At 41.9% G+C, this 13,127-nt stretch overlaps 1 protein-coding gene across 1 annotated transcript in view; it reads right to left on the reverse strand.

The window, feature by feature from the left end:
• ERAP1 (endoplasmic reticulum aminopeptidase 1) overlaps positions 1 to 12,720 on the reverse strand; it is a 36,639-nt gene extending 23,919 nt beyond the window's left edge. The window contains 6 exon segments of the mRNA XM_021085396.1: positions 673 to 806; positions 3,893 to 4,034; positions 5,488 to 5,493; positions 5,893 to 6,050; positions 6,053 to 6,430; positions 12,598 to 12,720. Of these exon segments, the coding sequence (XP_020941055.1) occupies positions 673 to 806; positions 3,893 to 4,034; positions 5,488 to 5,493; positions 5,893 to 6,050; positions 6,053 to 6,413 (801 nt within the window). The 5' untranslated portion in view covers positions 6,414 to 6,430; positions 12,598 to 12,720.

Genomic DNA, 13,127 nt, shown 5'->3' on the forward strand with positions numbered 1-13,127 from the left:
CAGATAATGGCAAGTGTTCCTTGAAAAAAAATCTTTTTCTCTAGTACCCCAGGGTTTCCCGGCCCAAATGCTCTCCCTAGAGCCATTTAATACTCCAACACGAGTTCTCTTGGGGTGCAGTGGTTTAAAGATTTGGTGTTGTCACTGCAGCAACTCAGGTTGCTGCTGTGGCATGTGTTCGATTCCTGGCCCAAGAACTTTCATATGCTGCAAGTGCAGTCTTTCCCCCCCACCCCCCAAAAAATACTCCAAGCAGACTGCTCTATCTTACTTTCTTCCCATGGCTAGAAATTCCCTGCTCAGATAGTTGTGACATTCACTTTCAAACTGCAGAAAGTTATAAACAGAAGCAACCTTAGAAACCATGGCAGGATCCAGTCCAACATACACATTTTAAAGAAGTATATGCTAACTTTCAAAGGGAGCTGGGCCCAAAGGAGCAGAAAGCCAGTTAGTGGTGGAGCCAGGACCATGACCCTGGCCAGGCCAAGCCTCACCAAATTAGAACCCCCACAGTAAACAGGAGCATCTGTGACAATGGGATGACCAACCAAATGGTTTTCCTAAGACAAAGGGGGTTCCTAGGATGAGGGACATCCACTTTCAAAATCAGGATAGGCCCAGGCAGACCAGGACAAGCTGGTCACCCTATGTTGACAATCACAGGCTCACCTTGACTCCACTCTTGGTCATCTTGCTAATAGACTTAAAATCTGAAACAATGAAGGCCACCAGGTAGGTGCTCATCTTCACAGAGACATCAAAATGGTCTTCTACAAGTCCTTCAGCAAGAGTTACGATTTCACCTAAAATCAAAATAACTAAAATCATCAAATAATCCAAATTCCCTAAGACATTGAAAGAATTTTATAAAGAGCAATTTCCTAAAAGATATATTGAAAGTATATGACATGACATGTGTATAATAATTTTAAAATTTCTCTTTCCAATATCTGACTATAACTTAGATATTAAGGCCAAACCATTCTACTACAATTCTTTTTTATTGAGATATAATCCATACACCATAACATTCATCATTTTAAAGTACATAATTCAGTGGTTTTTATTATATTCACAGTTATGCAACCATCACCACTTAGTTACTTTTAAATAATCCAGATGAACACAAACTGACTCATATTTGGCACATGAGGACTGATAACATGTATGGGACGAAGCACAACAAAAATTGCTGGTTTTTCCAAGATGTGGTCCACTTGCATTTACATACAAGGTATAAGAAGATCTAACTGGGAAATGTCTCACAGCAAAAAACAGACAACCTAAAATGAGCTTCTACTTTCCTAAACCACTGACAGTAGCCCGTGCCTGGGCCTGACCCTGAAAAGTCTCCTCCAAACTCTGATTTGCTTCATTGGAATCAGTTTCTCAGTGCATTGAGAGAGCAGCCTTGCGGAGTATGGAAGCGGTGTCAGGATTATGGTTTATGAGGCCAGCTTCCAGAGAAGCAAGCTTCATACTGCAGCCAACAGAAAGCACTGGGCAGGACCTTGGAGAAAAGGCCAGCCAGAACTAGTCTGAGAAATTGCATGTTAACACAAGCATTTTTCTAATTATTTCCACCTCTATTTCTGTGCTCTATCCTTCTTTTAATACCTGCCAGTCACAAGCTGTGATGCCTGTCACTCACCTTTTGATCATTCCAACCCTGACTCTGATAGTCAACCTAGGTTTACTCTTGAAAGAACCCAAATTACCTTTTTTTTTTTTTTAATTTTTAATTTTTTTTTTCTTTTTCTTTTTCAGGATCTACCCACAGCATATAGAGGTTTCCAGGCTAGGGATCAAATCGGAGCTACAGCTGCCAGCCTACACCACAGCCACAGCAACTAGGGATTTGAGTTGCCTCTGCAACCTACACCACAGCTCACGGCAATGCCAGATCCTTAACTCACTGATCGAGGCCAGAGATCGAATCCGCATCCCTCATGGATCCTAGTCGGGTTCGTTATCCACTGAGCCATGACGGGAACTCCTATCTTTCTTGTTATGCCTTCTACCCATCTCAAACAAAAATGTCTATTCCTAAAGTTGTGCTGATTTTTGTAGGAAAGTAGGCTAATTAAACAAACTCAAATTAAGATGTGATTAACTCCTGTCCCAAACACTTCAATGTTCCAAAGGTATATTTACTTTTCTAGCCTCCAAAATGAAACTTTGATACCCCACTGTCCTTCCCCTATACCCCACGTCTGCAGCCTGAGTTCAGCCAGTCCTGCTAGATTTCTGCCACGTGGAGGGCTTCCCTGTCCAGGGACAGGATTACATTAGAGATTTTACGATACTCAACACGTAGGTCCTGGACATGCCTGATTTAAACTCCAGCATCTTTGGGAAGCCTCTGTGGCTCGGCCTTTCCCATGCAAGCCTATAAATTATCCACAATCTTATTTAGTGGGTCGTCTCTCCATTTCAAAACCTCCCCTGTTCCTTTATTCTCCTTAAACTGTAATTTTCTAATTAGTAAACTCACTCCCACCCCAGGCAGCAATATCTTAATATTTGGTGGGCAAGGGGGAATATAATTTGAAAAAGCATTTTCTCTATCTCAAATTTATTTAGGAAAATGGCATAACTGGTTTTTGTCTCTCTAAATTCTAATGTGGTGGGAGAGAGATACAAGTTCTTGGCTGTTAGGGATTTGCAAAGTGAGCTTTTTTACAGCCTTCTGGTGGGGGTGTGTGTGTCGGAATCTGCTTTAAGATGTTCTTAAGGGTTTCAGCAATATAGATTTTTAAAGGTTGAGAAAAATTTTTAATTATTTTATTTCTATTAGAGTATAGTTGATTTACAGTGTTGCATCAATTTCTGCTGTATGGCATAGTGACCCAATCATATTCTTTTTCTCATACTATCTTCTATCATGTTCTATCCCAACAGATTGGATATAGTTTCCTGTGCTGTACAGTAGGATCTCATTGCTTATCCATTCTAACTGTAGTAGAGAGCCACAAACCAAGCTCTAGTACAAAACTTCTCAGAAACTAAAGGGTAAGAAATGTTGTACTAGAGATTGGTTTGTGGGTCTCTGTGTCCTTTCATGTCAAGATACGGCTTCCCTGGTCAGCACAGGGATGAGGTGCCGTACCCTTCTGCACTCTGGGCAAAACCTATTGCACCCTCAGTCTCATCTCAATGAGCTTCTTTGAACCAAGGATACATGTGCTTTAGGGCTTGTTATGTATAGTGGTACAATAATAGCTCAACTGATGGTTTCTCAATGGTAGCAGACTCCCAGGATTCCAGCAGTAGTAGTGGGCAGTTTTATTCATTACTGAATAGTTTTATTCATTTGGTGAGGTCTTCTTGCCACTTCTAAAAATCAGAGGGCACACTGTCCACATCTGCTTCGGAACGGGGGGATAATGATTTCTCTAAAGGCAACTAAACTATCTATAATTGCTTACTTTTACTACCCTAATATTCTTAAAAGATGCCATAGTTACAAACTGTATAGCTAATATTAGTACATATTATGAAAAATAACTATCATAGAAATATGGCCTCATTTGACAAAGGATTTTCTTTAAAATTCTTTTAAAAGATCCTATGATAAAATGAGAGTGAAAATGCTTTACTCTCACTTAAACCTGACCTGAATTCCTTACACAGGTTCCCTCTCATGAACATTGATAACCATCAATGTTACTCTTGCTGAAATTTTGCCTGTTTTAGGGACAATTTTTTTCTATGACTACAAATAAATTATTGCTTGAAACAATAGCATGGGTTGAAAGTGGAAAGAAAGTTAGTTGTCAGGTAATAAAACAAACAAAACAGGGACCTGAATGTTAACTATTGTTTGGGCAATGCAAATCACAGCAAATCAATGAATTTTTCTCTTGGGTAGATACACAGGAGTTTAGACTCACCAATGGCATATTGGAGATGGCAAGGTGCCTTGGTTCCCGTCTGATCTTGATTGAAAAGCTTGCTTTGAAAGCAGGTTCATCAAAGCAGGGAAAGGCCATTCTGGCTGAAGTAGGTTCAAACTGTGTTGATGCAATATCCTAAAATCATGGCATGTGAAATAAAAATACAGCATGAAGCATCAGGGACTGTGTGTTCATTTTTTAATTGACTAAAGTTATTATAAGCTTGATGAATCACACTACCAGAAAGTCTTTTATATGGCAAAAGCTATCACAGACTGAAAGAGAAGTAAAAAAACAGGCTGCTCAACTTCCTTGATAATCAATGTGAAATAAATTTAAAGGGAAAAGCCTCTTGGTTTTTTGGCTCTAAAGGAATTTCCAATAAAATTGCCAATAGTATTAGTTAGAGGAGAGGGCTAGGGCAAAATTTGTTGACCCTTTGACTTAGCAATTTTACTTCTAGGCACTTATTCTCAATAAATGATTTAGAAAGATTTTGTCAAAGTGTTGCTAATGCTGAAAGACTGCAAACAATCTAACATCCACCCACAAGGGATTAGTTAAATAAGTCAACACAGAAACATACATTTTAATAAAGTCATTAAATGATGTATAGTGATAGTCATCTGTATAAAATACATCTTAACATATTAAATAAAACCCCTTGTGAAACAGAAAATATAACATGGTTCCTTTTACATAAAATAGTGTATGCATGGTCAGAAAAAATCTAAAGGATGTTCTCTATAAGAGAAGTAGTAGCTATTTCTAGGAGCTATAATGAGGATATATTTTCCTTTTTTTTTTTCTTTCCTTTTTATGGCTGAATCCACAGCATATGAAAGTTTCCGGGCGAGGGGTCAAGTTGGAGCTGCAGCTGCCAGCCTACACCACAGCCACAGCAATGCCAGGTCAGAGCCGCAACTGCAACCTATGCTGCAGTTTGCAGCAATATCAGATCCTTAATCCACTGAGCGAGGCCAGGGATCAAACCCGTATCCTCAAGGATACTAGTTGGGTCCTTAACCTGCTGAGCCACAAGGGGAACTCCTACATTTTACTTAAAAAAAAAATATTTTCGGTAGTATCTGACTACTTTTACCTCAGAAAATCAGAAAAATAAGTTAGTATAATCTACTAATGAATGAAATTTGATTTTAAAATTTAGCATAAAAATCTCCCCAAATAAATTATCTTCTTAAACACAGAACTAAAGCAAGGCAGGAGAGGATCCCTACAAAAGTCCTGAGACAAAAATATTTTCTCTAACAGGCTGTTATGGGTTGAATTGTATTCTCCCAAAAGATATACTGAAGTCTTACTACCTAATATCCATGTAACTTTATTCAGAAATAGGGTCTTTACAGATGTAATCAAGTTTGGAGGAGGCTATAAGGTCAAGCCCCAATCCAATATAACTGGTGTTCTTATAAGAGGGAAATTTGGTGAATGGCCATGTGACAACAGAGGCAGAGATCTGATTGATGTGGCTACAAGCAAGGAAAGTCAAAGAGTGATGGCCCTCAAAGTAGCAAGAGGCAAGGAAGGATCTGATTCAGAGATTTAGAGAGCGTGGGCCCGCTGACACTCTGATCTTGGTCTTCTAGCCTCCAGAACTGTCAGAGAATAAATTGCTATTGTTCTAAGCCATCCAGTTTACGTACCTGGTTTTAACAGCCCTTGGAAACTAGCACACAGGCCAATGGAAATTCAAACATGTATTATAGCCCAGAAATCTAATTCAAAAAACAAGTATTTACTCTGATAGTGCTGGAGGATAGAAAATTAGTTCAAACAGAAAAAAAAAAAATGAGATTTCCCCCCCCCCAAAAGGAAAAAACTATAAGCAACTATAAAATCTACAAAGAGATACAAAACAAAAAGCAAAGAATTCAAGGGAATTTTAGAAGACAATACACCTGCAACCATAAATTCAGTATGGGTAGCCCTTGAACTTAAAAAAAAAAAAAAAAAAAGACAAAAAATACCTCACTTCCCCTTCCTTGGTTCTGTAGGTGCTTTTATAAAATCCATGGAAACTCTCAGAAAGATTGCCAGCATATTCTATGACAATGGTGTACAGGAGCCCAACCACCAGAGGCTCAGGAGCCAGGAGCGCGATCTGCTCCAGAGGCGGGTGTTCCAGGACTTCAGCGGCTCTTCAGACTGTCCCTCGCCAGCCCCCTTCCTCAGGGCGGCCTTAGATATTTGCAGGCGGTGACTATGCAGGATGATGGTACTGGTGGGCTTGCTGGCTGTGATTTCTATTTCTGTGGTTCCCGCAAAAGTCAGAGTGGTGAGGTTAGCGTGAATAATGAGATTGTAGTGAGCTGGGATGATGTGCTCAGGGAGCCGCATTTTATTCCAAGGAAACGGTACCCCGTTACTAGCTTTTGGAGGTGTAGTTTCACTGCTCTGACACCAGGATGGAGTGAACACAGTTATGAGACACAACAATGACCAAAGTAGAAAGGACATGGTTCCAAACGGCCATTTGATGGACAAAAATACCATCTTCTTGCTTGAACTACCTAGTGGCACAAATACATAAAAAGGAAAAAAAAAAGTCACTAAAGTATTATTAAGACAGCATCATTTCAGAACAGATCCACCCAGCATTAACAGACATAGATACAAACTTTCAAAAGTACTAGGTTTTTCCCAAAGTAAAATTACCTTCCCTATGTTACTGAGTCATAGAAGAAAGAAGTTAGTGGTTAGCAAGCCATTAACACCTACTAAAAAGCATCATTTGGCTTTCAAGGTTTAAATTAACTCTATCAGTCAGGGTTGTCTACTGAAAGCAAGAACAAGGTCTAGCTGCAGATCCTGAGTAGTTCACTAAATGGGTCATGGAGTTGCCACGTCATTTGGGAAACCAGGCACATGAAACAGGCAAGGACAGACAGCCAAAAACATAGCAGAGAAACAGCTGACCAGGTAACCACTCCCTATCCACCCTGGACCTTAGAGGAAACCGCCCTACTGCCTGAAGATTAGATGCTGACACCCCTGAAGCCACCACCAGAGTGAGGTCTCCACTGCCCCCACAACTGTGCACTGTTTCAGCAGTAGTGAAGTATCCACAGCACTAGGCAGGAAGGTGGATAAAGCAGGAATCTGAACTTCACAGCTTCTGCAATGGGAGACAGGCCTTGCTTCCCACTAAGCTTACAAAGTAGAGAGTTCCTAAAACGCAGGAAGCATAGGAAAGAAACATAGGTGCTCAGGAGTGAGAAGGGAAAAGGCAAGTATGCACAATAGTAACCCTTAATAACACCAGCATCTTTGTCAAATTGTCATGACCGAAGCTGATTTAATATTTATTTAGCCAAGGATGACTTAAAAGAATTTATGGTAACTTTCTTGATAGTTTGTGACAATCATATCAATCACCTGGACCGTCTCTTACAATCTATACAACAAATATGTGGTGGGTGCATGCTACACACAAGGCTGTGTCCCCAGTACTTGTGTGGGATGTGGGAATGCACAAGACACAAATCTCATAATCAAGGACTTAAAAAATCTGGAAGGGTAGAAAACATTTCTACATAAAGAATAAAACACAAGAGAGAAAGGGTGGGGTGGTGCTTTAAGAACAGCCCCATTAAAAAATTCTATTAAAAAACGTAAATAGACATTTACCCAAAGAAGACATACAGACGGCCAAAAAAAAAAAAAAAAAAAAAAAAAAAAAAAAAAGAAAAGAAGAGATGCTCAACAACATTAATTATTAGAGAAATACAAACCAAAACTACAATGAGGTAGGGGTTCCCATCATGGCTCAGCAGGTTAAGAAGATGCAAGTTGATTCTCGGCCTCACTCAGTGGGTTAAGAATCGAGCATTGCTGCAAGCAGCAGCATAGGTCTCAGATGTAGCTTGGATCTGGTGTTGCTGTGGTTGTGATGTATGCTGGCAGCTGCAGCTCCAATTCAACACCTAGCTTGGGGACTTCCATATGCTGTGGGTGCAGCCCTAAAAACAACAACAAAAAAAACTACAATGGGGCATCACCTCAAACCAGTCAGAATGGCCATTATCAAAAAGTATACAAACAATAAATGCTGGAGAGGGTGTGGCAAAAAGGTGGGAATGTAAAATGATACAACCAGTATAGAAAACAGTATAGAGGCTCCTTAAAAACTAAAAATACAACTACCATATGATCCAGCAATCTCACTCCTGGGCATCTGTCTGGAGAAAACCATAACATGCACCCCAATGTTCAGAGAAGCACTATTTACAGTAGCCAAGACATGGAAGCAATCTCAATGTCTACTTACAGATGAATCGATCAAGAGGACGCTACACACACACACACACACACACACACACACAAAATGGAATATCACTCAGCTATAAAAAAGAATGAAATAATGCTATTTGCAGCAACATAGATGGATCTAGAGATGATCATCCTAAGAGAAGTAAGACAGAGAAAGACAACATATGATATTGCATATATGTGGAATCTTCAAAAAAAAGATACAAATGAACTTAGTTACAAAACAGAAAGAGATTCACATAGTAAACAATTTATGGTTACTTAAGGGGAAAGTGGGAGAAGTGATAAATTAGGAGGTTGGGATTAGCATATACCCACTCCTATATACAAAGTAGATAACTAGCAAGAGCCTACTGTATAGCACAGGGAACCACACTCAGTATTTTGTAATAACCTATAAGGGACGAAAGTCTGAAAAAGTATAGGTATAGATATATATGTATCACTAAAGCTGTACACCTGAAACTAACACAACATTATAAATCAACTATACTTCGGTAAAAAATAAATATTTGCAAAAGAGTAATAATGAAAGAGAGGACTAAGGGAAAATGGAATGGTATTTCCAAAGGGACAGAGTGATGCTGAAATGCCTTCATATAAGTGCATCATTTAAGGGCACTTGAAAGGGCACTTGGGAAGGATATGTTGGATTTAGAAGGAAAGGCATCAAAAGCGCTGCAGGTAGAGCAAGCCAGAGCAGGAGCTACAATACCAAAGGAGTGAGTACAGGGCTGTTCAGGCCATTGATGTCGACAGAAGGGAATCCCAGCAGAACTTGATGGAGAATGACTATTCACAAGGCAAGGAGGGGAGTGACTCCAAGATGATGCTTAAGAACCTATGAGTCACAGGGCAGAACATATTTGCACTGTATTTTAAAGGCATGGTACACAAAAGGAATGAAAATTTTAAGGGAGGTGGCAATCCATGCCAGGGGAACCAACATACCCTTTCCTCTCTTAGACAAAATCCCCTCTATAATAGCTGTTTGCCAGGAGGGGTCCCCTGTTCATGAGCTTTGGGTTATCATAATGATAGTGGTATCCTGGCTTCTCCCTCTGTGTGAGTTGTTCTCAACTTTGACTGAATATTAATGTCATCTAGGAAGTTTTTAAAATGACTGATGCCTGGACCTCAAGGTAGAACAATTAAATTGGAACCTATGATGATGAAGTCAGGGCATCAGAATTTTTTTTTAAACTTCCCAAACATTCTACTAAAGAGCCAGATTGAGGAACCTACTAGACAATTCTTGTCACCAAACCATGGTCCTATCCCTTGATTCCTATGTGGCAGCCACTACTTCTTGGTAATAACTGATGTGCCATCCCCCCACCTCACTTCCTCCTGCTCCCTCCCCAAACACACAGCTATCGGTACTTACCTCCTGCTTTCCCAGGAACAGATCTGTTGGCTAAAAGGAAAAGATACCAACACCATAGAGACAGTCAAACTTGCAGACACCATAATCCCAGTTCAAAAGGAATCACCCAGAAGAAACAGAAAAGTGAACAAGGAGAACAGGTTTTTTGTGTTTCATGTTTTGTTTTTGTCTCAGAACCAACTAAAGGATGCTACCAGTCACAGAGATAGGAGCAAGTGGAGGAGAAGAATAAAGTTTCAACACCAAGATAGTAAAGACTTCCTGCCACCACTTCCTCAGGCAGAGCCCAAGAGTAGGGGCAGAATGATGAATTTGCCTTGAAGTTGGAAGGCCAGAGATAAAGGGAACTTGTACGATGCTTCCACTTGGACTTTCTGATGGCAGTAGCTTAGTGGGTGTGGACCACACCCCAAGATGCTAGAGGGCACAGTGAAGGTGACAGGTTCAGGCATGTGAGGACGCTGGGAGTCCTCAAAGATTTTCCAATAGCCCAAGAGGAGATCCAAAAACGTTAACTGGTTCTGAGCTGACAGCAAGGCTCATGAGCTGCTGAAGGGCTTGACAGTGGTACCTCACAGCAAAGGCTTTGCAGTGTTGAGTCCAGGAGAAGAAGAGGCCAAAGAGAACATGGTTGTGTCTCAGAAGGATGCAGTGCCAGGAAACCAAAATACAACATGTGATGTAGACAGCAGAAATGTTGGAATTTATACATACATCCATGTATAATTATAACTGAATTAATAATGTATTTATTAGGTTTACAGTCAGAAAAGAAAATCTGGCTGTGACCTTGGGCAGGTTCCTTAATCCCAGTTTCATTTTCTTCCTGTGTAAAATGTGATGATACCTGTCTCACAGGACAGCAGTTAAGATTAAATAAGTTAAACTATTTTCAATCACTCTTTCCAAAGATATTTATTGAGGGCCTATCATGTACAAAGGTTTTGCTAAGGCAATGCAAAGCAGCAAGATCCCTGACCTCAAAAAGCATAATAGTTGGGTGGGGTGATTTTTAACTAATTTACACAAATACAGATATACACAGATAGTTACCCATCATGATTAGCTATGAAGAAAACAGCAGCACATATTGAAAGAGAGTAATAGGGCTGACTCACACTGGGGCTTTCTGAGATTTTTAGCTGAGATTTCAAGGACAAATGCAAGTTAGCTAAGGAGAGAAAGAGACAGAGGTTTCCAGACAGAGGGAATGCTACACATCTTTGCAAGCTCTGAGTCAGGAGAGAGTGCAAGTTATTTACAAGGCCAGTGAACCTGAAGCACAACATGTGGCAGAAAGATGCATCTTTGGGGACAGACCACCACACAGCCTTATAAGCATCCAAAGGATTTTGGTTCTATCCTAGGGGCAATAAGAAGCCACTGGATTTTGATCTCGGGGACCTTAGGATCTGGTTGACGCCTTAAGAAAATCATCTTGGTTGCTGTGTGGGGTGTGAGGACTGAGAAGAAGGGAAGGCCAGTTAGAAAGTAGTCTAGACAGAGTAAGTACGATGGTGGTTTGTATTGGAGTGATGTCAACAGAAATCAGGGCAGGGGGCTGGGGACACAGAGAGATGGAGATATTCAACATCCATATTTACGGTGGATTAGAAGTGGCGAGTGAAAGGACAGGACTATCAGGATGGCTGCCAGGTTTCTAAAATGAACATCTGGGTGGTCATAGGTGCCCTTTATTGAAATGGGAAGGCCAGAGGTGGAATGGGTTTAAAAGAGAGGAGAGGGAATCAAGGTTTAGTTTTAAATATATTGAATGTGTGATGTCTAAGAGATATCCAAGGGGAAGCATCAAGAAGGCAGTTAAATATACACAGATTGAGAACAGAGAGAGAAGAGTTTTAAAAGAATTTCCTGTACTTGACTGCACTCTTTTAAAGTTTCAAAAAGTACCTTCCTTTGTCATCTGATCTTACTAAAAGCTTCTTCACAATCAATGTGGATGAAAATGTGGCAGTAACGGAGTACTTAACTTACCTCATAGCCAGGAAGAGTTCAAGACACTTTAGGAACCTTACTGCCTTTGGTGAGTGTGACTTTTCCCATTCACACAAGAAGTCAGGGGCAACTCATCCTGGGCTATGTCACCTTCCCTTTATTGGGACACTATGGGATGTGAAATTCATCATCAACAGGACCTTCTTCCAACATGCTCTGAACAATGAAATTAACAAGCCCTAATAACAGCATGTCACTGCTGGTAAATGATACAGATGTTGAATTAATTCGATATTTAACACAGTGGAATTTTTTTCTATTTAGACCCACCTGAAAATGTGCTACAGTACAGTTACAACGTCTTGGAAAAAGAGACAATGCTGGCCAATTTTTAGAAGTATTTTTTGAAATTATTGACCGCATCCTGAGTTGAGAGCAAATATTCTGTGCATTTAATAGAAAACAAAGCATTCTTTCTGAATGTGGCCTCAAACAAACAAACAAACAAACAACTCCATGAAAAGGGTGAGGAAGTGTCTGCACTTCCTCCTTCTTATGAAATTAACTTGCAGGTCCAACTGGTGAGAAAGGCACCCAAAGCGGAAATTTTAATTTGCTCAAACAGGAGTGTTTTAACTCTGAATAAACCCTGGCGGCGCCAGAGCCAAAGTGAGGACAGAAAACTGCTGGCAAGAAGTACAGGAGAAGCAAGGAGAGAAACGATCTTGAGGACACTCACAGAGGTTCCCACAACACTCCTGCGCCTGGAAGTAACCAAAGCCGCGTTCCAGTCTCTGACTACTAGCCACATGGTACCCTCCTTGGCCTAACCCCACCGTCCGTCCACCGGTCCCTCCACTTGGCCCTACTCAGGTGTCAGGTGGACCGGGCGCCGGCAGGAACCCAGGCTCCAGCGAGTGCAGAGGGAGGCTTCTGCCAGCCGCCTGGCCATGGGACTGAGTGGAGCAAGACCACCACCGGCCCTGCGCTCCTGGCCATCTCCCAGTAGAAAAGAGGGACAAGGACAGCAGCGGTACTGGGCTGGCGCCAACCCCGCCACCTTACCTGTGGACGCCACCCTCCCTGTGGACTCGATCCCCAGATCCCCAGGCCACACGAGACGCAGCCTCCTGGTCCTCCTCCTCCCCTTGCTCCAGGCCCCCGGGGCCTCCCCCCTCAGAGAGGATGCCCAGGTCATGCCCTTGCCCAGCCCTGTAGCCCCCTCCCAGCGGAGCGCACTGGGGAGGGGCTCCCTGTACCTGGGGCTCCGGACCACGCTGGCTGGCCCTTGCTCCTCTGCAGCCTGCCCTGCCCTTGCCGGCACAGGGACCGAAAGTGAAAGTAGAACCGGAGCTGCAGGCGGCGTGCGGGGTGCTGGGCCGAGCCGGGGCAGGCGCAGGGAGGCCCCTAGCCGAGGTGGGAGCTGGGGAAGGGAAAACCCGGGTATGGGGCTGAGTGGACACCATTGTTCCCCAGAGGCGAATTCACAAAACAGTGCTGTTTGCGTGTGGGAAACAGCAGGGTTATGATACAGGAGGGACCTGGCGGAGAGGGGCTCCCCTTTCGGAACGCAGATCATTTTCTCCGTCTCTGGA

This window comes from Sus scrofa, chromosome 2 (assembly GCF_000003025.6).
Source record: "Sus scrofa isolate TJ Tabasco breed Duroc chromosome 2, Sscrofa11.1, whole genome shotgun sequence".
Classification (NCBI taxonomy): Eukaryota; Metazoa; Chordata; class Mammalia; order Artiodactyla; family Suidae; genus Sus; species Sus scrofa.